The 27593-nt window shown below is 39.9% G+C and overlaps 1 protein-coding gene across 1 annotated transcript in view; it reads right to left on the reverse strand.

The window, feature by feature from the left end:
- Positions 1-11993: 11993 nt before the first annotated feature.
- LOC135107009 (myosuppressin-like) overlaps positions 11994-27593 on the reverse strand; it is a 54846-nt gene continuing 39246 nt past the window's right edge. The window contains exons 2-3 of the mRNA XM_064016540.1: positions 23162-23375; positions 11994-12446 (exon numbers count right to left, since the gene is read on the reverse strand). Of these exons, the coding sequence (XP_063872610.1) occupies positions 12355-12446; positions 23162-23372 (303 nt within the window). The 5' untranslated portion in view covers positions 23373-23375 and the 3' untranslated portion in view covers positions 11994-12354. The remainder of the gene's footprint in view (positions 12447-23161; positions 23376-27593) is intronic.

Genomic DNA, 27593 nt, shown 5'->3' on the forward strand with positions numbered 1-27593 from the left:
GATAGAGGATGTTGGATGATAATAGAGGCACTGCGCTGTTTTTCTCTTTCTTCAAGTTTTCCTTTCGTTTTCTTTTTATGGGGGGGTTATTTTCTTTTTTTGTGTCTGTTGGTCTGCCTCTGCTCTCTCTCTCTCTCTCTCTCTCTCTCTCTCTCTCTCTCTCTCTCTCTCTCTCTCTCTCTCTCTCTCTCTCTCTCTCTCGGTTTCACTAATGATTTCGACGGTGGAGAGAAAATTCAAGTGAGGAAATGGAGAGAACGAACTAACAGAGAAGAGAAAAAATATAAATTGTGATTATTGTAAGAGAGAGAGAGAGAAAAATATCTCATTTTCTTACACGCACACACACACACACACACACACACACACACACACACACACACACACACACACACACACACACACACACACACACACACACACACACACACACACACACACACACACACACACACACACACACACACACACACACACACACACACACACACACACACACACAAGAACAAGAGGGAGAGAGAGAAGAGAGAGAGAGAGAGAGAGAGAGAGAGTGGAGAGAGAGGAGAGAGAGAGAGAGAGAGAGAGAGAGAGAGATGTAATGGTACTATAACTCTTTTTCCTCGTTTCAGTGATCTTTCTCCTTTTGCTTTCGAATTTATGTTAGTCACACCCCCCTCCTCTCTCTCTCTCTTCTCTCTCTCTCTCTCTCTTCTCATCTCTCTCTCTCTCTCTCTCTCTCTCTCTCTCTCCTCTCTCTCTCTCTCTCTCTGGGTGGGTGAGTGGGCACACTAAGCTTCGTCTCTGAATTCTGGAGGACACCATGTCGAGAAAAGTCTTCACACACACACACACACACACACACACACACACACACACACACACACGGGATGGTGAGGTAGGGGAACAACAGTATATATATGACCTACCTACCAATGTACCTACTTAAATACATTTCACTAACATAACGGAGACCATCAGAAATATTGACTTGCTGCAATATTCCTTAAAGTGTTTTCAAGCTTATTGTTTTAACGTCAAGTGTCGTATAAAATCTGAAGGTCATTAGAGAAAATTAAATAGTCTCATATACTGTATTATTTCGTTGGTTTGTATAACTGAGTTGCGTAGGAGGTAAGTTTGATATTCATTATAAAGGCCAGCAAACATTTAGACCCACAGAGCACACGAGCGAAAATCAAGTACGTCGATTTTGGCTCTGGTTTTTAATAGCTCAGCACCATTTTTTTTTTTTTTTTTTTTTTGTTAGATTATTTATTAAAGATGGAGGCAAACGATAACTTACTGAAATTTAATGTCTTTCTTTTTTTCGGGGGGGTGTGTGGGTGGAATTTAACAAAAGTACGTATAGAGAGACAGAGTTAAGTTAAGAACGATTTTTTTTTTTTTTTTTTTTGCAGTTCAAGGGTATCACAGAATAATAGTGTTTCATAATATAATGTTATAGTTGTAGTTGTTGTGTTGTTGTTGTTGTTGTTGTTGTTTGTTTTTGTTGTTTGTTGCTTTTGCTGTTGTTATTGTTATTATTATTATTATTATTATTATTATTATTATTATTCTTATTATTTTATTATTACTATTATTATTATTATTATTATTATTATTATTATTATTATTATTATTATTATTATTATTATTATTATTATCATATTATTATCTCCATTATTATTCATATTACCGTTGTTATTACTACCTTTTATCACCGTCATCATCATCATCATCATCGTTACCACATCATTACAACCACCACCACCACCACCACCACCACCACCAACGCCACTTCACTACCCTCATTAAAATCCATCAGTATCATCACCACCATCCTTGATTCCACTCCTCACCTGGCGCGCCTCTTACCTGTCGCACCTTGCCGTCTCCCATGAATTCAATCTGAGGCGCCTTTCCTCCGTGCCGCGCCGCTCACCGACCCAGTACACCTCCTCCCTGAGTCCCGGTGGTAAATGTAGCCTCATGTTATTAATACAATTCCCATCTCAAGGAATGCAATATGACTTTGTAACGCCAGCACAATAATTATTGGATGCTGGAATTTGCTGTTGAAATGACATGCACGGTTGAGAGAGAGAGAGAGAGAGAGAGAGAGAGAGAGAGAGAGAGAAGAGAGAGAGAGAGGAGAGAGAGAGAGAGAGAGAGAGAGAGAGAGAGAGAGGCAAGACCGTCGAAAATTCTCATATAAAATAAAGGTTGGAATGTGTGTGTGTGTGCGTGTGTGTGTGTGTGTGTGCGTGTGTCTTGCGTCATGGTGCCCAGAAGACCCTAATCCCTCGACGTGACATGTCCACCCTCCAGAATTCATTCAGACTTGCCATCCTGAGGCGAAGGTTGACGAACTAACGTACACACCAACCTACCTACCTACACACACACACACACACACACACACACACACACACACAGACACACAGAGAGAGAGAGAGAGAGAGAGAGAGAGAGAGAGAGAGAGAGAGAGAGAGAGAGAGAGAGAGAGAGAGAGAGAGAGAGAGAGAGAGAGAGATGGAACTATTACTAAAATCTGAAAATAAATGATGAAAGATCAGTAAGACACGAAAAAAAGAAAATACTGTTTGCTTCCAGTATTTTAGGATGTACTAATCATAAATGGCACAAAAAAAAAATCGGTAGATATGATACTTAATAGCTGGAGTGTTTGTTCTGTACCATTTAGAAGCAATTTATAATGCAGAATACAAGCATAAGAGTGTTTTTGTGTTGTCATCCAAGATCCTCAACTGTATCTCACCTCTTTAATTGCAGGTAGCTCCCATCTCGCTCCCCTTCCACTCGTCCCTCGTGGCCTGCACACCTGCGATCTTAGAGTGAGTACAGTTTCTCATCTTTTTAATTGTTTAATAGACTTTTTTTTTCCCATGTGGTGTTTATATAGTGTTACTGATGTGTGTTAGTGTTGGTTTTGTGCAGTGTTGTGGCGAACTTTAGTAAAATGTAATCTTCACATGCAAAGAGATCCTTGTGCAATAGTATATTCTCTTTTCCTCTCTCTTGACATTGCAAAAACAGGAAACTGAGAACACCAACAACTTAACACTATCATTGCCCACTACTGTACCGCTCTGTTCGCACACTTCAACACATCATCCCTTCATTCTTTGTCACGGTGAAGGGTGGGCGGCGGTGCGGTGCGGTGCGGTGTGGCCACGTGCAGTATGTATGTGTACGAGTGTCGACGTGTTAGGAGCCTTGTCAGAGGAGTGGGTAGCTGTGGGTGGCTGTGATGTGCAATCGTCCAGGGAAGAGGAATTTCCAACCAACACAAGTGATACCTGTACCGAACGCAGCCTGCATTTCTAACCACAACACCGTCGCTTCTACCAAACAGAAACACGCTTGATTTTTCTGCTCCATGCCAGTCATTATGCAAAAGCTACACACCACCACCCCCACCACACCCACCACCACCCACACCCACTTCTCTAACCTATTGCATCGAGTAGAGTAATACATGTGATTTATTTCAGATAGTCTTCCTTTGATATCTCTAACTCATGATGTCCTTTCCTCCTTCAGTGATTTCCATTGCTTATATCACTGTTAGAGGTAAAGATAGCTCACAGTGTGTTAAGGGACAGTGATGTTGATGCTGTGTGTTGCCTGGCGGTGAAGAATGTTTAAATACGTCAGTTGAAGGGAATTTACGAATAAAGCTGCAGTGATTAGTAGTGCCATGTATTTTCTTAGGTATCTGGAACAACTGAGAAACTCCGCGAGCGTCAATTGGTTTGCTCGTGTTTGTTCTTCCAGTGTTAACTATTTTCTTCCTTTCGTAGCTACCTAGCATCGTGTTCCTGGGAATTATTTTCAGTTTAATCACATGTCTTTTGTTTTCTCAAAGTGTCACAGCTCTTCCTTACAAAATATGGCCATTTTTTTTCTTTTTCCTTTTCTTTCTTCTTTTCCTCTCACCAACATTATTCCCCTCGCAAAAATGGCCGTTTCTTTTACTTCGTTTTCCTTTTCAATCTTTCTCTTCTCATCAATTTTGTCGTATGCACCACTGTTACCATCATCATCATCATCATCATCATCATCATCATCATCATCATCATCCCGGGCCGCCAGCAAGAGCAAAAGTAAGGAAAGCTAGGGGGGAGATGGGAAGGTCGAGAGATGGGAAGGTCGAGAGATGGAGAGTTTGGGGCAGAAAGGCTTATCCATTAACTAACAAACGATATGCATTACAGGTACGAGAGTTGAGAGAGAGAGAGAGAGAGAGAGAGAGAGAGAGAGAGAGGAGAGAGAGAGAGAGAGAGAGAGAGAGAGAGAGAGGAGAGAGAGAGAGAGAGAGAGAGAGTTACCTTTCGCCATAAACATGATCACTAATGCTTCTTCACCACCACCTCTCACCACCACCATCACCACCACCACTGCTACTTCCTCTACTCACTACCACTATTACTAATCATCACTATCACCAGCAAAATCAATATCATCACTACCATCCACCACTAACACTACCACCACCACACCAATCACTGCTCGCCACCACCACCACCACCACTACCACCATCAACAAGAACAACAACACTGGCTAAACCCTGCATAATAACTCTCCCTTGCTCTCGTCCATAAAAATAAATAAATAGACACGTAAATATAAGGAAAAAGCAGGTGACGCGAACGAGGGAGCAGGTGGAGGTGAAAGTCGAATGGGTGAAGGTTAAGTAAACTCTTAAGTCGCCTTAGCTGCGTCTCTTGAACCGACTTAAGAAGAACTTACAGGAGAGTGCAACAATAATGCAAAATATATTCATATCTAGAGAGAGAGAGAGAGAGAGAGAGAGAGAGAGAGAGAGAGAGAGAGAGAGAGAGAGAGAGAGAGAGAGAGAGAGAGAGAGAGAGAGAGAGAGAGACTTGACCATCAACCAGATACAAACACAATGACACAGACACAAAAACTGACAGATTAGTGGACAGACAAGCAGATAAACAGAGATAGACAAAACAAACACAAACAGACAAACACTCAAACAGAAAGATAGACAGGCAGACAGACAAACAGAAAAAAAACACAAACAGACAGACAGACAGACAGAAGGAAAACAAAGACAGACAGACTGGTAGATATAAAGACAGACAGACAAATCTTACATACCCTTTTTTCTCTTGTGATATCCATTCAACTGCAAGTCTCCGTCGATCTGAAGTTTGACAGGGAGAATAAGTCAGCGGAATAAATCTTGATAACTTGTCGATCTCATCCTTGCCCAGACTTACCTTAACGTCTCGCACCACTGTATCACTCACCTTAAATTTACTCTATAGTCACATTATGTTTATATGTTATAGAAGAGTGACTTAATGTATATGTTAAGAAGGTAAAGGGAAGTATCACTGGTATTAACCCTATTACAGTGACGTTATACTTGCGTGTTACAGAAGAGTGAATGAGTTTATATGGTAATGTGAAATAAGGAGAGGCGAATGACTGGAATAGATCCGGTAATTATTTTGTTAGTGCTTAAATTAATAGGGAGTTCTAGAAATATATTAGATAAATTTATAAATACTTATGAATGGTAAGCATTTATAAGTATGAGTGTTTTGTTATAGAAGAATGAATGTAAATAGTAAAAATGAAGTAAGGAGAAACAGAAGAATGAAATAGACTCGGTAATCAGTTTGTTAGTGCTGAATTAATAGGGATTCCTGAAAATATTTCGGATAAATTTATAAATATGAATGGTAGGTAGATATAAGTAAGCATGTTTTGTGTTCACTCTTTGCACCTTCCCTTATGTCTTTTGTCGTTATGCAACTTCTACTTTCAAGGGCTGTGGCAGCGTGGAATATACTTACAGCTAATACCAGAATTTTGTCCCACGGCATGGAAATAGTTCCCTGAAGTTTCTTGCTCTTCATTATTCATACATTCAAACTGGATTAACAAAGTACGTAGAATATGCAGTAAGTTACGATACCTTAACTTTTGTATTACTTTCATGAATGGCATAAATGTGTCTCTTTCTTTCGCATGTCGAGGATTCTGGCTAAGAACCTAAAAAAAAAATAATAATAATGAAGAGAGAGAGAGAGTTAAAACTTTGGCTCACAAGAAAAAAATAAATAAAAAGCTGTAGGAGAGGATTTCAAAAAGTTGTCTATTTTACTTAGAGTTTTATTAAGTAAGCGTGAAATATGACGGTGTATTACGAACGTGCAGTACACATACAAGTAAAAGTTATATAGGATTCTTACCGTCAAAGTTACCTCGTCCCTGCATATGAATCTACATAATATAGTTTTTTAGCGTGGTAATGACATTATATATGGCTTAGTGTTTATGCTCACAAAATACATCAGTGCGTATACGTTGAATGAATCTATGTATGGGCTAATATTCATACTCATATATTAATTAAGCCTTTCACTGCGCTATGCAACAGTTCACAACTTTAGAGCGCTGTACAAAATATTACAAACGTTAATATGAAAGAAAGTATACGATTAACAAATAAATCTTCTAGTTTCTGGCTAGTACAGTGTTTAGAGGTGGCTGTGGAACGAAAATAAATGGTTCTGAATGATTTATTATGAAGGAACGGTGTGTCGAATATCAGTGAAAGAGTTTATGTGTGTATGTTTTTAATGAAGGCAACCTCTTGTGTTCGGGTCACTCTGTGTGAGATTATTGGCATGGTATAGAGATAGATTGGTGTTTAATAAAGACGTGCAATGTCAGACACCGATGCACATTCGATATTAGTTTGTATTCGTACGAGTGTCTGATGATTTTATTTCCTCGTAGAAGTAATTTGTATATTTAAAGTTTCCAGTGTTATTTTACTGGTGAAAGGCTACTAATGAAAATAAGGAGCATGTTTAAGTTTGCAGGTCATGTCCTCGTCTTGCCACTTCAGTATAAATGTCCTCATTTATTCCTTAAAATTTAGTACTTTCTCTCATTCATCATATTTTCACCCTCGTCACTTTAAATTCAGTTGATGTCCTCTCATTCCTTCACTTTCAACCACCACCACTGCCCCTGCCTCATCCTATCCTCCATTCATTCCCTTACCACCCGCCTGTCCACTTACCCATTCATTCATACCGTGTCCTCACTCTTTATATCATAGCATCTTATATTGAAGGTGAAAAGGAAAATCTTTCGGTTTTTTTTTTTTTATATATACTTTCTGTCACCATCACCATCACTACCTCCTCCTATCCTCCATTTATTCCCTCATCAAACACCTGTCCATTTCTATTCTAACTTTTTTATAACGTTGCATCTTACATTGGAAAAAAAAAAAAAAAAGTAAAAAAAAGTGTTTTTTTTTTCTCCAATTGATATGGGTATTGTTATTTTATGAGTTATGGATATGGGCAGGTAGGGTTCTGCGTTTGAGGAAATAAAACTGATTCTTTTAGTTGCTCTGAATTCGTACTTTTTATTTTATTTATTTATTTTTATTTTTTTATTTACTTATTTATTTTTTCTGTCCGCGTCTACGTCTGTTCGTCTGTCCGTTTCTCTCTGCGTTTGTTCCAGATTCCGTCACACACACACACACACACACACACACACACACACACACACACACACACACACACACACACACACACACACACACACACACACACACACACACACACACAAAAAAAAAAATTCTCTCTCTCTCTCTCTCTCTCTCTCTCTCTCTCTCTCTCTCTCTCTCTCTCTCTCTCTCTCTCTCTCTCTCTCTCTCTCTCTCTCTCTCTCTCTCTCTCTCTCTCTCTCTTCCTTTGACCATTCAATTTTACAGCAAATGGACACTGATGAAAATTTGCAGAAAAATCCAAATTACGTCCCCCTGGAAAAAACACATCATAAATTAGTGAGTTAGAGAGAGAAAAAAAAGAGGTTAATTTGCTTCCCTAGGTGGCTCCACGCTTCATTGTTGAGGGTATCGAAGCTATGGATCAATGGAAAGAGAAAGAAGGCGATCCGTTCCAAAGCTGCCAGTGAAGAGGATGAGGAACTGGAAATACTACTGTTTGACTCTTGCATTCGTAACACGGGGATAGAATACGGATGCGACTCAGGAGGAAGTGTTGTGCAGAGGGGCAGAGGGAGAGTGAGAGGAACACTGTTTTGTTTAGTGGATTACAGAGAGAGAGAGAGAGAGAGAGAGAGTGAAAATGTGTCTAGTATTTAGGGACGTGTTCTTAAATGTTTTGGTACCGTGTCTTAGCGTGATTGATTTAAACAGGGTGTAGTTTAGTGAATGTCGTTGTGGTTTTTAAGTGTATTTTCTGTTGTCCATAGCCAGAGCTTCTCTTACAAAGAAAAAAACTAGATGAACAAATAAAAATAGAGATGAATAAGATAGATAAATAGATAGATAGACAAATAGATAAATAAATAAAAGTAACTTAAAATAAAAACTCATGACTATGTTAATAATTTAACAAGTATCCTGCATCATCAATGGGAAAGGATTAGCCATAAAACACAGCTAATTATTTTTGTGTCTTCTAAAAATACCCCTAATTAGACAACAAGGCGTTTCAAGTTACAGGCCTTAATAACGTTACACCAAGTAGGCTTCGCTTCAATCAGACGTGCGAATCGGAAGTGCAGATCAGAGCCGTAAGAGTGGCATGAAAACATCACTGGAATATTTACCATGAAAACTGCCCTACTAGATTCCTGACCGTGAGAATGTCATTAAAGCATCACTGGAATTGTCAAGAAAATCGTCCTCTTATCTTTTCAAGGCATGATTATATAGTATGGTTCAGCATAGCATATCCGTTTTCTTTATTGAGAGTCGCCTGATGAAAACGTCTTGAAGATTTCCCACTCATATCCCAGGGTTGACTAAATAATTCACCTCCACCATCATTATCTTAGCTTAACTCTTTCATTGGTAGTTGGCCCATCTTGCCGTAATCATTAACCACTCTGAGATACCTTTTCATATTCTACAGCCACTTCCAAACATTGTATCGTCTAGGAATTGCAAAATCTACTTTTTTATCCTTTTTTTCCTGTAAATGCTTATAAAGATTCCATACATTGTTTTTAGTCCTGTGAATTGTTGCATATCGCAGTGAAAGGCTTATGTTCCTACTTGGAGTCGCTGTTTTTAATGAGCCTTTTCTTGATGTTTCATTTTTTAAAAAAACATCACACAAAAATAGCAAGGTGGTTAGCCCACCAACTTTTCTCTTCTACTGTCTTTCAATATTTTCTAACTTTTATACTTCTTCTATACTAACTCTTATTCTTCACCCCTCTTTTCTATTTATAAAAAAAAAAAAAAAAAAAAAAAGTTTCATTTTTTGTGCCATTCTTTCGCTCATTTGTCTCGTGTCTTCTTTATTGCAGCCTTTCCACCTTAACCCTATTGCAACTACAGTCATCCTTTGCTAACCTTCCAGGCACTATGAAAAAAAAATGTCTAGATGGAGACACGGGAGAGAAAAGAGAGAAAACAGAAGGTTAATACTGTATTTTTACGCTGCATTAATATTTACGAGAGCTTAGCACAAGAACAGTGTCAAAAAAATTCTAGGCATTGAAGCAGAGAATTTGTGTAACAGCGAAAGGGTTAACGTTCCTATTCTTGGCATTCCTAACAACTCCATGTCTTTCATTCCCGTAATTGTAACTGTCATCGTGTGATCTACCTTTAACTTACACCTATAAATTCACCCTCCTTTTTCCCCCACCGTCCCTCATCTACCCACTACTTCCATTCCACCAACACCAACATAGGTACCATCACCATCAAGCACCCAGCACTGTCATCACCACCACCAGTATTATAACATCACCGTTTATCAACACTACCACCACCACTACCTATGCTGCATAATATACATTTACCCATCAAAGGAAAGACTGAAATGTTGCTTGACACTTATGAGAGACAAAGGGAATGTTTAGAGTTATCGATATTCGAGTTTTGTGTTGTTGTAATCAAAGTTAGGTGTCTTTTATTCACTGAGGCTGTGACTGTGGTGAGATTGAAGTTCAGGAAGAATAGCTAGAATAAAAATACACACGTGGAGAGTAGGAATGATGGAAGAGGATGAAATTATTGACAGGAGTGACATTTTAAGTGGCACCTCGCCCCACGATAAAGCGCTGGGGGACAATAAGATGCAGAGATCAAACTTTGCGCAACTTCGTCAGTGTGAGACTTCGGAGGGAGGCGAGGCTTACTGGGTGTTAATAATTATAAGCCGTGAAGTGAACGCTGCCATCCTATACCACTTTCTGTAACTTTGTGAATATTGGTGAAGGTTCCCGTGTGTGTGTGTGTGTGTGTGTGTGGCTTTGTAGTGGTTCATTCTGGGATTTTTTTTTTTTTTTCGTTTCTCTTAAAAGGGTATTGTTTCCTTAATCCCGTACTGAGTAAAGTAACTAACTTACTTCATGATAAATTTATGATTCTGTAGATCTTATCTAAATATTTGAACTTACTTTTATAGATTGTAAGGTAAACGTCTCAACGGATTTTTTTTTTTTCTACTCAAGACATAATATCGACGAAAGATGAGGTAAATTCAAGGGTAGGGTGTAGGTAGATGTAATTTATGAAAGGACTGCTAAATGTAGGCCTGCTGGATTCTTGCACCTTCCCTTGTGTCGTTATGAGTCTAACTTGAAATCGAGAGAACATCGTGTTGTGCCAGTGTGTTTTATATACATTATTATTGTTATTATTATTATTATTATTATTATTATAACTATTATTATTATTATTATTATTATTGTTGTTGTTGTTGTTATTATTGTTGTTGCTGGTGCTGCTGTTACTGCTCTTAATTCAGCTGCTGCTGCTGTTTCTGTTACTGTTAGGTGTACTGTTGCTCCTCCTGCTGTTGCTTTGACCGTTAGTGCTGCACGTGCCGATGGCTGTGTTTGGAGCAGTAGTAGTCTTATTACTGCTACTGATCAAGGTGGCAGGCATCATAAGATCGTCAGAAAGGGAGAAGAGGCGATGCGGTTGATAAAAAAAAAAAAAAATATTTCTATAAGTAAATAAATGAAAATAAATAAATAACCATTCTCTCTCTCTCTCTCTCTCTCTCTCTCTCTCTCTCTCTCTCTCTCTCTCTCTCTCTCTCTCTCTCTCTCTCTCTCTCTCTCTCTCTCTCTCTCTGTGTGTGTGTGTGTGTGTGTGTGTGTGTGTGTGTGTGTGTGTGTGTGTGTGTGTGTGTGTGTGTGTGTGTGTGTGTGTGTGTGTGTGTGTGTGTTCCTCCCACACACACACACACACACACATGGCGGCAACGAGCTCTGCCTTCCTCCCCTCTCTCTGCGTCATGACTGAAGGATCACTAGGGGGCGCCACTTACGAAGCCTCTATCTTGTAATCCTGGTGACGGCAGGGCTGAAATTGCTGCTGTTGTGTGTGGGAATAAGACACCTACAGAGGGAGTCTGAATTCATAATGGTACAGTTTGGAGGATTATTTTGGCATTATCTGATAACGTACTAGTTTAAGTGTTTGCTAAAAATATCCCTTTCGTAGTTTTAGTCTCACTCCTGTATACTGGAATCGGTTCCCTTCCTTGTCTTTCCACCTTCATGTAACTAAAACTTAAAATACCTTTCGAAAGTTCCCCGCGAAATTCAAACTTTGCCCGTATCCCCACTGTGGCCGCCATTCAGCGAGTTGCCCCTTTTTTTTTTTTTTTTTTTTTGTACAGGTAACGTTTAGTGTGTGCAGGTGAAGCGGGCTGTGTGTGTGGGATGGAGGCTTCGGGAACTTTATACAATCACTGGAAAGGCTGATATCGTGTTCTCATCTGTGGAGAACCTTCATTGGTAGTTTGTTTCTTGTTTTAGCTCTCCTCCAGTACGTGATTTTTCAGAAAGATTCGTTCATTGTTTGGCAAGGTATCGATGAAGCATCAGCCCATCAGTGTGTGCCAGATCCTCGTCAGTAAGCAGGCCACGCTAACTACCCACTGTTAGGATAAAGAGTAAAACACCATGTAAGTAAAGTGTCATTCAATTTTTATTGTAATGGCTTTCAAAACCAAAATACAATTTTTACAACACTGAAAATCAGAGTACCATCATAACACCTCAATGGGAAAAATAGTCTTTTATGTATTTTTATTTTCGAAATCCATGACGCCAGGTTGGCCCACGCGGGTGTGAAGCGCATGTCGAGGTGTTGACGGGCGAGTGAGAGTACATACAAACACCTCACGTGTAGGCGGGAGACAGGAGCACCTGGACCAGTGACAAGCTCAGAGGATGGGGGGGGAAGGAGAGATATATTAAGAATAACAATTATTCTTCATTCTTGACGACAAAGGGTTTGGTTTTTTGTTGCTGCTGCTTCACCTCGCTGACTACTGCTGGGCGCGGCCGAAGCGAAGGAATACGTGGTCAAGGTCCTGTCGTTTGACCTCCGGCTCGTTCACCCCCATGCTGTTCTTGATGGCTGCGGGACAGAGAGACAGAGGTGTGTTAGTCTGAGGTGATGGGAAATTATTTCTGGCTGCATTGTGTTTACTCGTAATGAAAATATGAGAAATGAGCGCACGGTGACTTAAAAATAGATTATCCTGAAAATAGCCATCGAAAACAGGGTGAAGAATATAGTAACTAATTGACTGAATGGATGAATGACTGATTACCTGACTAATTGACTAACTCATGAAGCGACGAAGTACCCACCTAACTCATTGACTGACTGACTAAAGAAATATCAAAACTATAACACTAAATGAGTTTCTTTACCGAAAAGGAAAAATGTGACCAAATGTAATTAAAGAAAAAAATGTGCTTTCCTTCCCTTTCTTTCCTCTCACATGACGAGCAGACTGTTGGCATGCGTTTGTTTCTTTTTGTATCATAACACTTTTCATATTAGCGTCTCTTTGAATGTAAGGAAATTTAGTTGATTTGAGATATAAAACACAAGAAAGAATGTTGTCCCTCCTCCTCCTCCTCCTCTTCTTCCTCCTCCTCCTCCTCCTCCTCCTACTCCTCCTCGTTCTTTATCAGCCAGCCAGTGCAGTGTCAGGGCCTTCAACTTAAGCTTCCGAGCAAGAGGATCAGCCAACAGTTAAGCTTCAATATGAGTCAAATGCGTGCATGTAGCCGCCGCCTCCTCCTCCTTCTCTCCCTCGTCCCCAGTCTGTCCTCCACTGGCCACATCTCACCACACATCAAATATCATCACGTTAGCGCCACATTATAGAAACATTTATCTCACATCACAGTTACGATTTGCGGCACACACCACAACCACCACCACCACCACAACCACCACGACCACCACTTATCTATTGCATCATCCTCTCTCTCCGCCACACGTCTGTTACAAGTACCATACGCCCCTTACAGTACACTATACAACACGCCACACAAGCTACAGAATACCAGCTACACACACCATTCTGGTCCAGCCTTGTATTAGTGCAGGTTTGGCAGGAAGGAAACACGGCGTCATGATTGTATTCTAGTGTAAGGCCCAATTTAAGGTAGACGTATCTCCAGGGAGAGCGATAAGGGTTTTGAAGAGTAAGGTGCCGTCGTCATGTTAAGTTACGAAATAATGATACTATCGGTACTTATTTGGGAAGCTTTGTTAACCCTTTCACTGCTGGATGATTCTTCCCATGATTATCTGTAAAATTATCTACCCTTATTTTTGTGCTTGTTTCTCTAATAGTTCCCTAACTTCGAATAAACAAAATTAACTTCATGTTCTTTCGTTTTTGTCGTCTACCATTACAAACTTTTTTTTTCACACTTTTGGATGCTAATTAAGTGTGTGTGTGTGTGTGTTTTGTGTGTGTTTGGCGTCATGAGGCCTCGTCACTCAACATGGATTGCTTCATTAACTCGATCATTATTTGTTTCGTAAATGTACACGAGCTACTTCGCCGGTTGCTAGTCATTCAGTGATTCGCCGCCAAAGAACAGCGCAATCGCAAAATTAGTCCACAAACATCTTTTATTTAATCCCACTGTTCCCAAGGATAAGTTTTTTTTTCTTTTTTTTTTTACCTTAGTTCTTAAAAAGTAAACAACTATTTAAACTCGAACACACAAAGACATAAACCACTGGTCCTTAAAACACAAACCAAGGCTAAACAAAGATTAAACCTATCCTTAAAAGACGAATGACTTAAACCCTTTTTACACGTATCCAAAGCAAATAACACAAGAACAAGAGCCAACACGGAACAAATCTCTGGCGTGGTGAGTCTCCCCGAGCCGCACCGCACCACTCCCGCCGCTGCCACACTCACCGCGACTTGAAGTAGTTCCCGCCTCACCACCTCATTGTCTGGCCATGTGCTGCTTTCTGTAAACTGAACACACTGGAGACCTCAAACTCGCCAGGGAACGACACAGCGCGGTAAACACTCCACTTAGCATCTCGGAAACGCGTGAGGCCGACTGACTGCCAGACGAGGACCTGCCGCGCCTGATTAGCAAAGGCCTCAATTTCCGCTGATTGGGCCGTTAATCGAAGACTTGGAGGAAGGAGTAATTTTGTCAATTTCTCCTGCCATCCATTCGTTTCCCTTCATAATTTGACGTACTTGCCTGGCCACAACCGAGCTTCCTTCCTTCCTTCCTTCCTTCCTTGTGAATTTAATGTAGCCTCTATCCTCTGCCTTCCCTTTCGCGTATGTGTGTGTGTGTGTGTGTGTGTGTGTGTGTGTGTGTTTTGTTTTGTTTTGTTCTGTTGGTATGTTGTTTTAATTGTTATTGTTGTTGTTGTTGTTGTTGGTGGTGGTGGTGGTAGTGGAACTGATGATGTATTATAACTATTACTGTTATGATTATTATTTTTTTGTTATTAATATAACAACAATTACTACTACTACTACTACTACTACTACTACTACTGTTGCTGGTGATGTTGCTGCTGCTACTGGTACTAATGATAAGAACAGCAGCAGCAGCAACAGCAGCACCAGTACAGCAGTAGTAGTAGTAGTAATAGTAGTAGTAGTAGAAGCAGTAGTAATAGTAGAAGTAGTAGTAGTATTTATAGTATTAGTGACTACGGTTGTTTTTGTCCATGATATAAAAGTTTACATAAAAAAAAGGGATATAGACACTTAGTACGCTAAGGAAAGACATTTGCGGCAGTAACAGAACCAGTCAGATGTCCAAGTTCGGCGGTAGAGATAAATATTGGACTACGTCGAAGGAAAGTATACAGACGGCACACTAACCATGAGTATGATAGCACTTCTTACGGTGGGAGAGATATGCTGATTAATAAGAGAACCAATCTTGTGTCGAAGTTTTGCAGTAGAGGTAAATGTTGGAATATGTCAAAAGAAAGAAAGAAAGAAAAAGAAGAAATGAAAAATAAAGGAAAATAGGAAAAAAGAAAAGAAAATTGCATAAGTTTGAATATCCCTGAGTCAGTCCTCCTTAGGCTCACTATGGAAAAATTGTTGCTTCTTTTCCTGTCTGCTTGCGAGGAAACATTTCATGCCACACAGCCGGACATGAAGATGAAAAAGCGGTAAAGTTTTATACTAGTAAACCTCCAGGAACATAAAACACGCCACGTCATGCAGCAGGATGCCATGAATAAAACACCTGAGGCTTTGTTTTGTGCTCACACCCGGGAAAGAGGCAACGTTGGAAGAAACTACGAGGTGGGTTATTATTAAGAAGAAAATCAAGGGTAATAATGATGAAAGCAGTCACAACAACAAAAAAAAAAAAATAGTATCAAATAGAACACTTCATTGCAAACACACTCACACACACACACACACACATGCAATACACACACTCGCAGAACCACTCTCAGATAACATGGCACTGTAGCCCTGTCATCACTCCCTCCACCCACACCACACAGAATTAAGAAACACAATACGACGATACTGAAGGAGGCGGTTCTTGCTTGGCTTCATTGGATCTTTGTCACGCACCCACATCTCCTCCACGCCTCCTCCACCTTTCCCTCGAGCGTTAAATCAGGGAAGGAGAGCAAGGTGAGGCGAGGTGAGGTAAGGTAAGATGAGGTGGAGGTAAGAGCAGATACCAGAATAAATTATCACGCTCCTTGTCTTTACTCCCTACCTCACGCTCCCTGTCTCACGCTCCTTCCCTCACGCTTCCCTCACATGCACACATTTCACACACCGCCACTTAATGGGAACACTTACAAGGTAGACGCGCGTAACAGTAAAATCAACCACTATTGTTGTATTCCCTTGTAGCTGGCACCAATTATTACTAGACTGCTGCCCACGCTCCTCTTCCCGCTGTGTGTGTGTGTGTGTGTGTGTGTGTCATAAAGTTTCCCCGCGCCACCTCAATGTAATGGGTCGTTTGTGAAATGTTCTCTCTGACTGTTTGCCTCGTGGCTTGTGTAGGGATGTGTGTGTGTGTGTGTGTGTGTGTGTGTGTGTGTGTGTGTGTGTGTGTGGGAGTGAACATGTGCGTGAGGTAATGTTGGAGTGTGCGTGGGCGTAATAGTGAAATGACTTGCGTGTGAGTGAATTAAGTGAATAAAGTGATATTAAATGTATGAGCTTGCATAACATTTTCTTGACTTTTTTTTTCTTTCCTTTCTCTTTTATTTACTGGTTTTATTTGAACGTTCTCTCTCCCCCTGTACTCCTTAGTCACCCTCCATCTATCTCTCTCTTAACCCTCAGAGCGGCCACTGTTCGCATCCCGCCGACGCGTGGCCGCACCTCTGCCATGGCGTGCACTGGGGACAATGGTACCTGGAACGCTACCCTCTCACCGTTTTCCTCCTCGTTAACTGAAGGGGGAACGACTTTAAACCCCCTCCTTCACTCTCCACCCACGCAAATGTTCCCTCCGGCCTCTTTTCTTCCCTCCTTTCTTTCCCTATTACCTCTCTCTCCTCCTCTCTCCCCTCTCCCAGTCCTCCCACGTAAAGATTGGAGAAGCTTAAATTCAGGTGATCCTAAGAGATTTTTTTTTTTTTTAAAGGATGTATTGGAAGTTTTAGTGCTTTATTATTACCCAAGTCTCTGCGTGGGAGTCGTCTACACATCTGCCTGCATTTTTCCTCCTTGTCTGTCTGTCTGTCTCTCTCTCTCTCTTGTGCTTTTCCATCTTTGCCCAGTGTAATGCCCACGGCTCGTCACTCATTCCCTCGCTATGAATTGAAAACCAGAAGAAATGTAAGTAGAAAGAATGACTGATGCGTTAATCTGTTTTCGTGACGCTTCCCAGTGTCTGTCTGCCTCTCTCTTTCTCTCTCTCTCTTCCCTGCACCTTTCTTAGAGTTCCTACCACGTCTCATGGAAGAAAAGAAAAAAAAAGACAGTCGTACATGTATAATACCTACAACATGTCTTTTTCTCACTGTAAAATTGCAGACGGACGTGCCTTTATGGCTTGTCCGTCAGCTGGACTTGACTAATGCTTCCTCCGGCTCGTGAAACAGCTGAGAAAAACGAAATATCTCACTCGTCTACCAATGAACGTCACACTGCGACTCGAGACACTTAGTGGAGGATTACCATATGTATGAGTAACTATCTCTCTCTCTCTCTCTCTCTCTCTCTCTCTCTCTCTCTCTCTCTCTCTCTCTCTCTCTCTCTCTCTCTCTCTCTTATGTCATTGTTTTATGATGTCGTGTTTTTGTGTTAGTTAAGCGCCTCTGAGATATTCTGAGATAGTGGATGTGGTTTGGTAATGGTGGTGATGGTGGTGGTGGTAGCAGTAGTAGTAGTAGTAGTAGTAGTAGTAGTAGTAGTTGCTGTGTTTCTTGTTGTTGTTGTTGTTGTTGTTGTTGTGATAGAAGCAGTTAGAAAAAAATACATAGTTGTTTTTGTTGTTACTATTGTTGATGTTCCTGCTGCTGCTACTATTATTATTTTCATTGTGACATTATTATTATCGCGGTTGTCACTGTTACAGTAATTCATCACAAAACACACTTTTACCTTCATAATTCTCAGCTGGGCGATGGCTTAGAATGCCGACAACTCAGAGTAATGAAGAGAACCAACGAGAGAGAGAGAGAGAGAGAGAGAGAGAGAGAGAGAGAGAGAGAGAGAGAGAGAGAGAGAGAGAGAGAGAGAGAGAGAAAAAAAAAAAACAGACTGAGAAACAGAGACAAGGGGCATGGCAGTAAGGGGGAACGGAACACCATGGGAGCAAAAAAAAAGTGCTGCATTGTTCTTATGTTGATACTAAAGGTTGGGAAGTGTGAGGGCGAACAAAGGAACAAATCATTTTAATGGAAGTCTTTCGTAACTAAATGACACTTCAGATTATTAAACGTTTTTATGACTGTGTGAGGTAACGGACACTGCTGGTGTTTATCTGTCTGCTTTAGTTGGCTTATTTATCAATCTGGTTATCTATTTTATATCTATTTGTGTCCGTCTACTTATCTAGCTGTATCTACCCATCTATCTATGTATGTATGTATGTATCTGTCTCTCTGTCTATCAGTCTATCTGTCTATCTATCTATGTATCTATCTATCTGTCTATCTATCTATTTGTCTGTCTGTCTGTCTGTCTGTCTGCCTGCCTGCCTTTTGGTCAGTCTCTATGTTTAGTGCATTTTCTTAATCTTAAATCCTCTGATATGTTGTGACTCCTTACAGAACAGAATTAGTAGAAGACTGTCTTTACATCAGGACTCATGAATGACGGAAAAACACAGTGGGAGTAAGAATTGAAGGTACCTCGACTTCTCACCACGACTTTGCGTGTAAAAGCTATAGATGACTCAAACGTGCTCATTGTAGGAGAAAACTAGAAGGAAATGAGGATAAGTAAGCAGTGATTAAATGTTTGCAGGCATGAAAATATGAAAGCAGGTAGTGAGAAATTGCCTTAGATGAGTATTATGTTATATTTGTGTTACTCTAATGACTGAATGATGTTATGACCTGCTTTTAAATGGATAGTCGTTCACAGTATGGCTTTGAATTCATTATGCTTAGTTTTAGAAAGCAATTGACCGTACTGTAATTAGAATATGTATTGTGGATTGATTATTTTCAATGCTGTTTGTCTGTAGGTGGAGGAAAGGTGGAGGTGGGTGTGGGTGTAGAAGAATAAAAAATTCGTTGCCCTTTTTAATTATTACAAATTCAAAAACTTTTATCCTTCTCAGTTTTTTTTTTTTTTCTAAGAATGAATAATTAGCCATTTCCATAATATATCATTCCCCACCTTATCAAAATTCTAACACTGAGGGGATAAGTTTTTCCACTTCTTCTAATTGTTGACGGCAAAGTTTTGTTTAATCATTAGAGAAGTTATTTGTGTTATTGCTCATCCGAAGAGTCGCGGCGAGGGAGACGAGGGAAGCAAGGGAGGCCAGTCTGGTATCAAATATTAAATCTTTCACCCACTAAGTCATCCCGTTGGTTTCCCTGCCTGTTGATGAACGCTATCTTGTATTTCTATCTCATATTGCACCTCCTCCCTACTGAAATAACTCTCTCTCTCTCTCTCTCTCTCTCTCTCTCTCTCTCTCTCTCTCTCTCTCTCTCTCTCTCTCTCTCTCTCTCTCTCTCTCTCTCTCTCTCTCTCTCTGATTCTCATTCTATTTCTTCCTGTGTTACTTTACGTTATTTTATCTCGTCATTTACGTAACTACATTAATAGGGTTGCTTAAATTGATTAACGTAAAGCGCCTTTGAGCCTATTATTACATGGTCTCTCTCTCTCTCTCTCTCTCTCTCTCTCTCTCTCTCTCTCTCTCTCTCTCTCTCTCTCTCTCTCTCTCTCTCTCTCTCTCTCTCTCTCTCTCTCTCTCTCTCTGTTTAATATTCCCTCCATCTTTTATTTAAACTCCCTCCTCCTCCTCCTCCTCCTCCTCCTCTCACTTTCTCATTTATGCTTCTCTCCTCTGCACAGAATTATTATTTTGCACCTGACTAAAGTTATGCTGCATCTTTTCCTCTGAGTATTTTCTGTCTTTCCTGCTGTGTTGAATTGCCTCCTCTTTGTTTTTTGTTTTTTTTTACTTTTTAATCCTTTTCACAGTTCCATTTCCATCAGGTATCTGTGTTCATCCTCATGTTGATATTGGTGCAAATTATAATGCGCTGTATGTTGTGTGTGTGTGTGTGTGTGTGTATGACTTTTTCTTTTTCTGTCTCTTTCTCTCCTGACCAGTTTTCATTTTACAGTTTTCGTTCGTTCACTTGCATTTCAATTTGTGATGTGCAGAGTGATGTTTCATTTTGTTGGTGTATTATTATTATTGTTATTATTATTATTTGTAGTAGTAGTAGTAGTAATAGTAGTAGTAGTAGTAGTAGTAATAGTAGTAGTAGTAGTAGTAGTATCATCATCATCATCATCATCATCATCATCATCATCATCATCATCACCACCACCAACACCACCACCACCACTACCACTAATTACATTCCTTGCATCTCGTTGCATTATCATCACCCTCATCTCATCATTATCATCTTATCATCAACTACGTATCTCATCACATTATTTTTACCATCATTGCACCATCTTGGTATCCCAGTCTCATCTCATCCAGCTCAACACGACGCCACTGCACGAACCGAGGCGAAATGAGGCCAAGCGAAGTGTTTCCTTATTAATTGACGAGCAGACACACCTTCGTGACGCTTTGCAATGAAGACTGAGCCACCAACACTCAGACATGCTAACATTGGAATATTGATGATAATTATATATTGGATATGCTTTTTGCTTTGATTTCATACCAGGCTTGAGTTTCCTGGTAAGTATTGATGTTTAAACGCGAGACTCAGCCCGTGCGTCAAAAATCCTGAAATAGCTCCTTTATTTGTAGCATTTTACGCCATCACTTGTCGCTAAAGATCTGAGAGCACTATGATTTGTTCCTTTGTGCTGAATAAGGAATCGTGAGGTTTGTGAGTCCCTTTCTTCTTTCTATTTCTTTATTTTTTTCTTTGTATATTCTGTATTTTTTCCTTCTTCTTTCTACGTTTTTCTTTCCTTTATTCTTTCTTTCTTACTTTCTTCATTTATTTCGTTTAGATACATGGGATTTTTAAACGTATTTGCTCCTACCGCGCATCTCTTTCTGTTTAATCTCTCTCTGTTTTCTGTTTAATAGTGACACTAGAAAAATTAAACCATCACCTACTTCTACTTTGAAGAAAAATAATGTCATAAATACTGATAAATTTCTGAGCCTGTCACAAAAGCCGTATAAAAACATTCGTATATAATATTCCTTCCCTATACACCAGGAGACGAAAAAGTAAAGAAAAAAAGAAGCGTTGAAGCGAGGGAGAACAAGACCAAACTTGTATTTGTATTCATAATGTCATGTTTGAGCTTAAAATCTCCGTGGGTACCCATACGCCAGAAGATCAACAAAAAATCCTTGTTAGAGAGCAGTGGCGCGTGATAGGTGGGCGGGGATGAAGGCTTGGCTGACTTTGCTATGATGACAGAACGTGGCGGTGGTGGTGGTGGTGGTAGAGGTGGGTGAGTTAATGAGACAAAGGTATTGGTGCAGCGTGGGCGATCTGGGTCATGTGACAATGGCAGATTTGCAAGATAACGAGAGACGGTAATGGTTGTTTGGGCTGCTTTATAAATTCAGTCCTTGTTAAAGTATGAGGATAATATTTGTAAATGAATGATGATAATAGGAAATTACGTTTCATCTCGGGATTTTTACGTCAGGCCTCTTACAGCTTCCCATATTTTCTTACGTTTTTTTTTTTTTTATGTTATTAAGCGTTATCCATGAAGATTCCATGAAAATATTGCCTAGAATAATAATTTCCAACTTCCTTCATGGTCCCCAAATGTAACCTAACCTAACCTAACCTAACCTAACCTAACCGGGTAGCGCAGTAAAAGCTTAAAACTTATGGCGACGCTCAGCATACGAAGGATTAGCTCCTCAAGTTGCCTTCCTTTATCTTATTTCATCTTCCTTTATCTGTCATCAAGAAAAAAGAATACCACAAATTTTAGCTTAATACTTTTTGACGTAGAGCGCTATAGATTATAATACCATGGTGGCAGTGAATTGCATTAATCAATATTTTGTCTCTTAGAATGCCACACTAGTCTTCTAGATGGAGAAAGGAACGGAGAAAGTACCACAGCACTGAAGACTCAAGAGAAGGAAGGAGAGGTTGCCTAACTTCCGAGTGGTTTGCCCGGAAAGGCATTGGTGTGTTTAGTAAATGGATCGTGCAGCAGAAGTTTTAAATAGTTCCTTGTGAAGTGAAGGATGGCGGCAAACGAGTATAGGGTATTGCAGAGAGATGGATGTGTGCAGATGATTACAGAAGCTTGCTGTGTCCGTGGCGGCGTTGGTGTACCGAGGGAATGGGTTGTGTGGCTTGAGTTTAAGGAAGTTTGTGTGAAGTTTATGACAAGGGTATGTAAGGGAGTGTAGGTTAGTGGTGGTCGTTAATGGTTTTGAGGTTATTACGTAGATACGATGATGTTTAGGTGTTAGGATATGTGGTGTATAAGAACAGGGGAAAATATATAATGCATAGGAAAATTAAAAGGATAAGAGTAAAAGCAGTAAAAGAAAAAAAGCTAAATCAAAAACACTTACAGAAATGAACTCAGATAAAAACAAGGGGAGGAAATACAAATGCAACGAAATGAAAATGAAAGAATGAGAGTGAGAGCAATGGAAAGAAAGAAAAATTCAGAAACACTTATAGAAATTAACTGAGGTGGAAAGAATGTTTTGCCTATGAAGAATAAAGATGAACGAAAAAAGAAAATCTACGTATTTCAATGAAGTAAACTTGAAAAGAGCAACGAAGACTCAGAAAAATAGACACAAGAACAATGAGAAAACTTAAAAAAAAAAAAAGAGAATCACAAACACAATAACAATGGAAACTTAAAAAAAAAAAAAAACAGGAATCAGACTAAATAACTACGAAAACTTGAAAACAAGAATCACAGACATAAGAACAATGAAAATATGAAAATAAGAAACACGTATACAAGACCAATGAAAGCTTAAAAAACAGGAATCCCAGACATAACTACAATGAAAAACGAAAAAAAAACAATGAAAGCTAAAATAAAAAAAAGGAATTCCTGACACAAGAACAATGACAAAAATGGAAAATACGAAACACAAACTCAAGAATAAGAAAATAAAAATAGTAACCACAGAAGGAGGAACACTACAGACGAAGACACACGCACACACAGTTACCTTGGGCATCCAGGTAGTCCTCCATTGCTCGTGAAAATTTGGAGATGTCATTGAGTGCAGCGCAGAGTCTCCGGGCGTAGGGCGTGAGAACTAACTTTTGGTTGAAGCAGATGGGAGGAGGGATGGTCTCTCCCACGCCTGCACAAACGCCGAGCACCACCACGACGCCCACCAGAAGGAGAGAACACCAGGGCTGAAGGCGGAACACCATTGTCTGTGGGAAGATGAGAAGCCCTTAATTAGTCCAAGTTTTCACGCTAACACCAAGTTTAGGGATCACCCGAAAGTCTCTCTCTCTCTCTCTCTCTCTCTCTCTCTCTCTCTCTCTCTCTCTCTCTCTCTCTCTCTCTCTCTCTGTAACACGGTTTTTCCTTCTCCTTCACCCTGATCCATTTCTCGTACGTTGTAGCGGCTGTGGTTCACGCACGCCGCTACACATGAGCTACTCTGATGTCAAGCGGCGTCTAAATTACTCAGTGCCGGTAAACTTTCACTGTTCGGACCATAACACGTAATGGTAACTTAAGTCATGATTATGTAAGGTGTGTGATGACGGTAACCTCTGTAATTTTTGTGTGCGTGGTAGGGAAAGATTTTTTTTAATATCGCGATGTGATAGTAACCTCAGTGTGACTTCTTTACATGCATAGTTATGTTAGTATTTTAAATCATGCAAACCTCTCTATGATATGGAAAGATCAGTTAAGTATTTCTAGCTAGACAAGTTTCCTTATAATCAACTACAACTTTCTCAACACATGTTTTGCCCTACTTTTTCTCACGTGATTCCGTAGCTTGGAAAAGTCACACATTTACCTCTAACTGTCTTTCCTTACTGAGACTTCATGCAAACTTATAGTGCTCTGAATGGGTTAACATAATCTTGTATATTGCAGTAGACTTATTTGTTAACTTTACCATATGACTCATTCTAAAACATACTGTGGTAACTGCGTTTTATGGACGGTAAAAGACCTGTGCTATTATTGTCTCGTTAGTTGTTAATTGTGCGTTTAGAAAAGAAATATGAGGACTTATTTATTTATCTATCTATTTATCGAACCATTATTAGCCCCTTAGACCATAAAAGAGGATTTAGTTTCGTGCAGTCTCTGTGTGTGTGTGTGTGTGTGTGTGTGTGTGTGTGTGTGTGTGTGTGTGTGTGTGTGTGAGGATGCTGGATGTGGGCGTCCGTGTGTTGGTGTGTGTAATTATAACACATATTACTTTAAATTCCATTGCGTTCTCTCTAAAAAATGCACGTATTATTATGACGTATCTTCATATCATCTTTTAACTGGTTGACTGACAGACGAACGCATGAATAACAGACTGATTGGCTACCTGACTGACTAACTAACAGATTGTCCGACAGAGTAACTTGCTAACGAACTGACTAATTGCCGGCAGATCGGTTGGCAAATTAATCGCCTTCCTCAGCCACCATTCAAGTCGCCCCTTACGCAGGTTCCTCCCAGTGATCCCGCAGTGCATGGACGGTTCATCACTTTGGTCTTAACGTCTGGCATCTTGGCATAAACAGTCTGGAACTAAATTGGCCTGACTATTTTTTTTTTTTTATTATTATTATTGTTTAGAAGCGGCAAGTTTGGCTTTTTTTTCCGCCTTTGTTGTCCTTGGTTAGTCTCCCGAACACTTAAAAGTAAAACATAATTAATGAAAGATAATACGACATCTCTTAACATTTCTCCTTAAACTAATCAAGTGGTCTAAAGTAACTTAAGAGTATAACTTCGATAGATATCAATGACACCTTAAACAGTAATCGAAGTGCTCAAATCTTTTACCATCTGCAGTTTTAATTTTTGCTTAGTAAATTCATTAATGGCTGTTCAGTTGAAGTCACAAATGTCATAAGTCCTTGTTATTAAATGTTTCTGCGTTTCATTATTAATATCAAATCGCTATTGTGGGAGTTATTGGGATTTTCAAGGGTATTCATATGATTTCAGTGGTAGTTGAATAAGTGTTCTGTATTGCGAATGTCAAGATTATTCATGATATAAGTGATATTGTTTGTTTGAGATATTTTTTTGCGCACAAATGAGTGAAACTAATATATTACATCAGAGCAGAATGTAAATCAAGACAAGAAAATGTACATATGTTTAAACTAAAGATGAGGGAGAAGTTTATCAAGAATTCTGCGTGGCCACATGGGAAGAAACGCCCATGAAAACCCAGAACTCAACTAATCACATCTGCGACATTCCAAACACGCCATTGTGAGAGAGCAAAGCGCTTAAGAATACAGTCAACAATGTCATAAGCAGTTGAAGGTTTAGGGGAACAAGACTCTAATGATTACTTGCACTTCCCTCAAAACTTCCAGCACTACTCGAAAAACCATCAGCACTGCATTCAATACGAGCTAATGTATTTTTCATATTTCAAATCAGAGTGCTTGCCTGAGTGTAAAATATTTCAAGTCAGTGTGTCTTTTTTTTTTTTTCCTTCTTCCGTAACAGTCGGTCGTGAATTTACCAGAAATGTGTGGTTATTACCGGAATGGTACAGGCACTTGTTGCTCTCTCTCTCTCTCTCTCTCTCTCTCTCTCTCTCTCTCTCTCTCTCTCTCTCTCTCTCTCTCTCTCTCTCTCTCTCTCTCTCTCTCTATCTATCTATCTATCTATCTATCTATCTATCTATTTCAGCAGTCACATCGTGGTTGGTTGAGAGAGAGAGAGAGAGAGAGAGAGAGAGAGAGAGAGTAGCACTATTTCTTTCTTTCTTCTAGTAACCCAGCACTTTCCAAACGCTATGGTTAAATTGTCCGCTCGAGACCAACAGTTACTGAGACGAGGAGGTACTCCTCTCTCTCTCTCTCTCTCTCTCTCTCTCTCTCTCTCTCTCTCTCTCTCTCTCTCTCTCTCTCTTGTGCTATGTGTTCAGAAAATATTTTTATTATCGACTTTTTTTTCCCTCTTCTTCTTTTTCTCACTTTCATTGCGTGAGAGTTTCGTTTTCTTCCAGTAATAGTTTAGTACATATATCTTGTCGTTTTATGGCTATTGAGGGCTATATTTATAAGATTATTGGCGGTTTTAGACGGTAGTATTAGTAGTAGTAGAACAAGAAGGAAAACAAAAATAAGAAAAGAAAAGAACAAGAAGAATAAGAACAAGAACAAAAGAGTTAAACAACAAGAAGAAAAGAAAAGAGCAAGAAGAAGAAGGAGGAGGAGGAAGAGGGCAAGAACAAGAAACAAGAACAAAAAAATAGATAGAATAAGAAGAAAAAGAAGAGAGCGAGAAGCACAGCAAGAGCAAGGACAAGAACAAAAATAAAACAAGGGAAGAAAAGAAAAGAACAAAAAGAAAAATAAAACAACAACAACAACGACAACAACAACAACCACAACAACAACGAAGTATCAGACCCAGTAACAAAAAAAAAAAAATTATTAGGAGAACTCTCGAAAAAATGGTCACATAAAACCCGTATTACGTATAGCAAGCCCCTGTCCCTTCCACCCACACACGCCTCAGTACATCCAGCGTCCAATCAGCGTAGCACACTCGTTTATATTCATGTAGGTGGTTGTCTGCTGGCGGCGGGGCATTCACGGAGCATTTTCCCACCCTGTATACAGTAAACACACTCGTTTTCTCGTATTATTGAGGCATTTCGTGAGGACTGGATAAACAAACGTACAGTAACAAATTAGATTAGTCTCGGGACCTTGTGTGTGTTGCTCATGCCTAAGGGATGTGTATGAAAGAGCGTAGCACGAATGATTGACTGAGAGAGAGAGAGAGAGAGAGAGAGAGAGAGAGAGAGAGAGAGAGAGAGAGAGAGAGAGAGAGAGAGAGAGAGAGAGAGAGAGAGAGAGAGAGTTGGTCCAGAAATTAAACACATTTTGAGGTCAATTTACCTGTGATTGTACAAAAGCCTATTCTTCATGTCTGTCTGTCTGTCTGTCTGTCTATTCATCTGTGTAGTTCAGTTTGCCATAGTTTGCTCCCCCTAACATGTCGTAATAAGGACTTTACCACATACCCTCGGGCTATAGCTTGTATTTCCCTTCCTCCTTGTTCCCCTGTCTCCTTTTTCTTCTATTTTTGTACTTCTTATACTTTATCGTCCCTCGTTCCTTCTCCTGTACCTTTATCCTTTCCACTCCTTTACCTGCCTTCTTAATTTCTGGTCCTTCGTTCCTTCTTTTAACCTCTCCACGATCACCACCACCACCACCACCACCGCCACCAGTATGTTCCTACGGTGTCCCTAGTCCTCTCAGTTACCCCACCGACCTCTGAAAGTGCTCCCTCTCCGCTCATCACTCACTCCTTCACTAGCCAGCACTCAAGGTAGGTAGTACGTCTGTCTCTTGTCTCTTGCTCCGTGTGTTAGACTGGAATGCTTTCATGAGTTGGACTAGTTTATTAATTTATCACCATTACAAATATAT

Source organism: Scylla paramamosain, chromosome 14 (genome assembly GCF_035594125.1).
Source record: "Scylla paramamosain isolate STU-SP2022 chromosome 14, ASM3559412v1, whole genome shotgun sequence".
In the NCBI taxonomy this organism is placed as follows: Eukaryota; Metazoa; Arthropoda; class Malacostraca; order Decapoda; family Portunidae; genus Scylla; species Scylla paramamosain.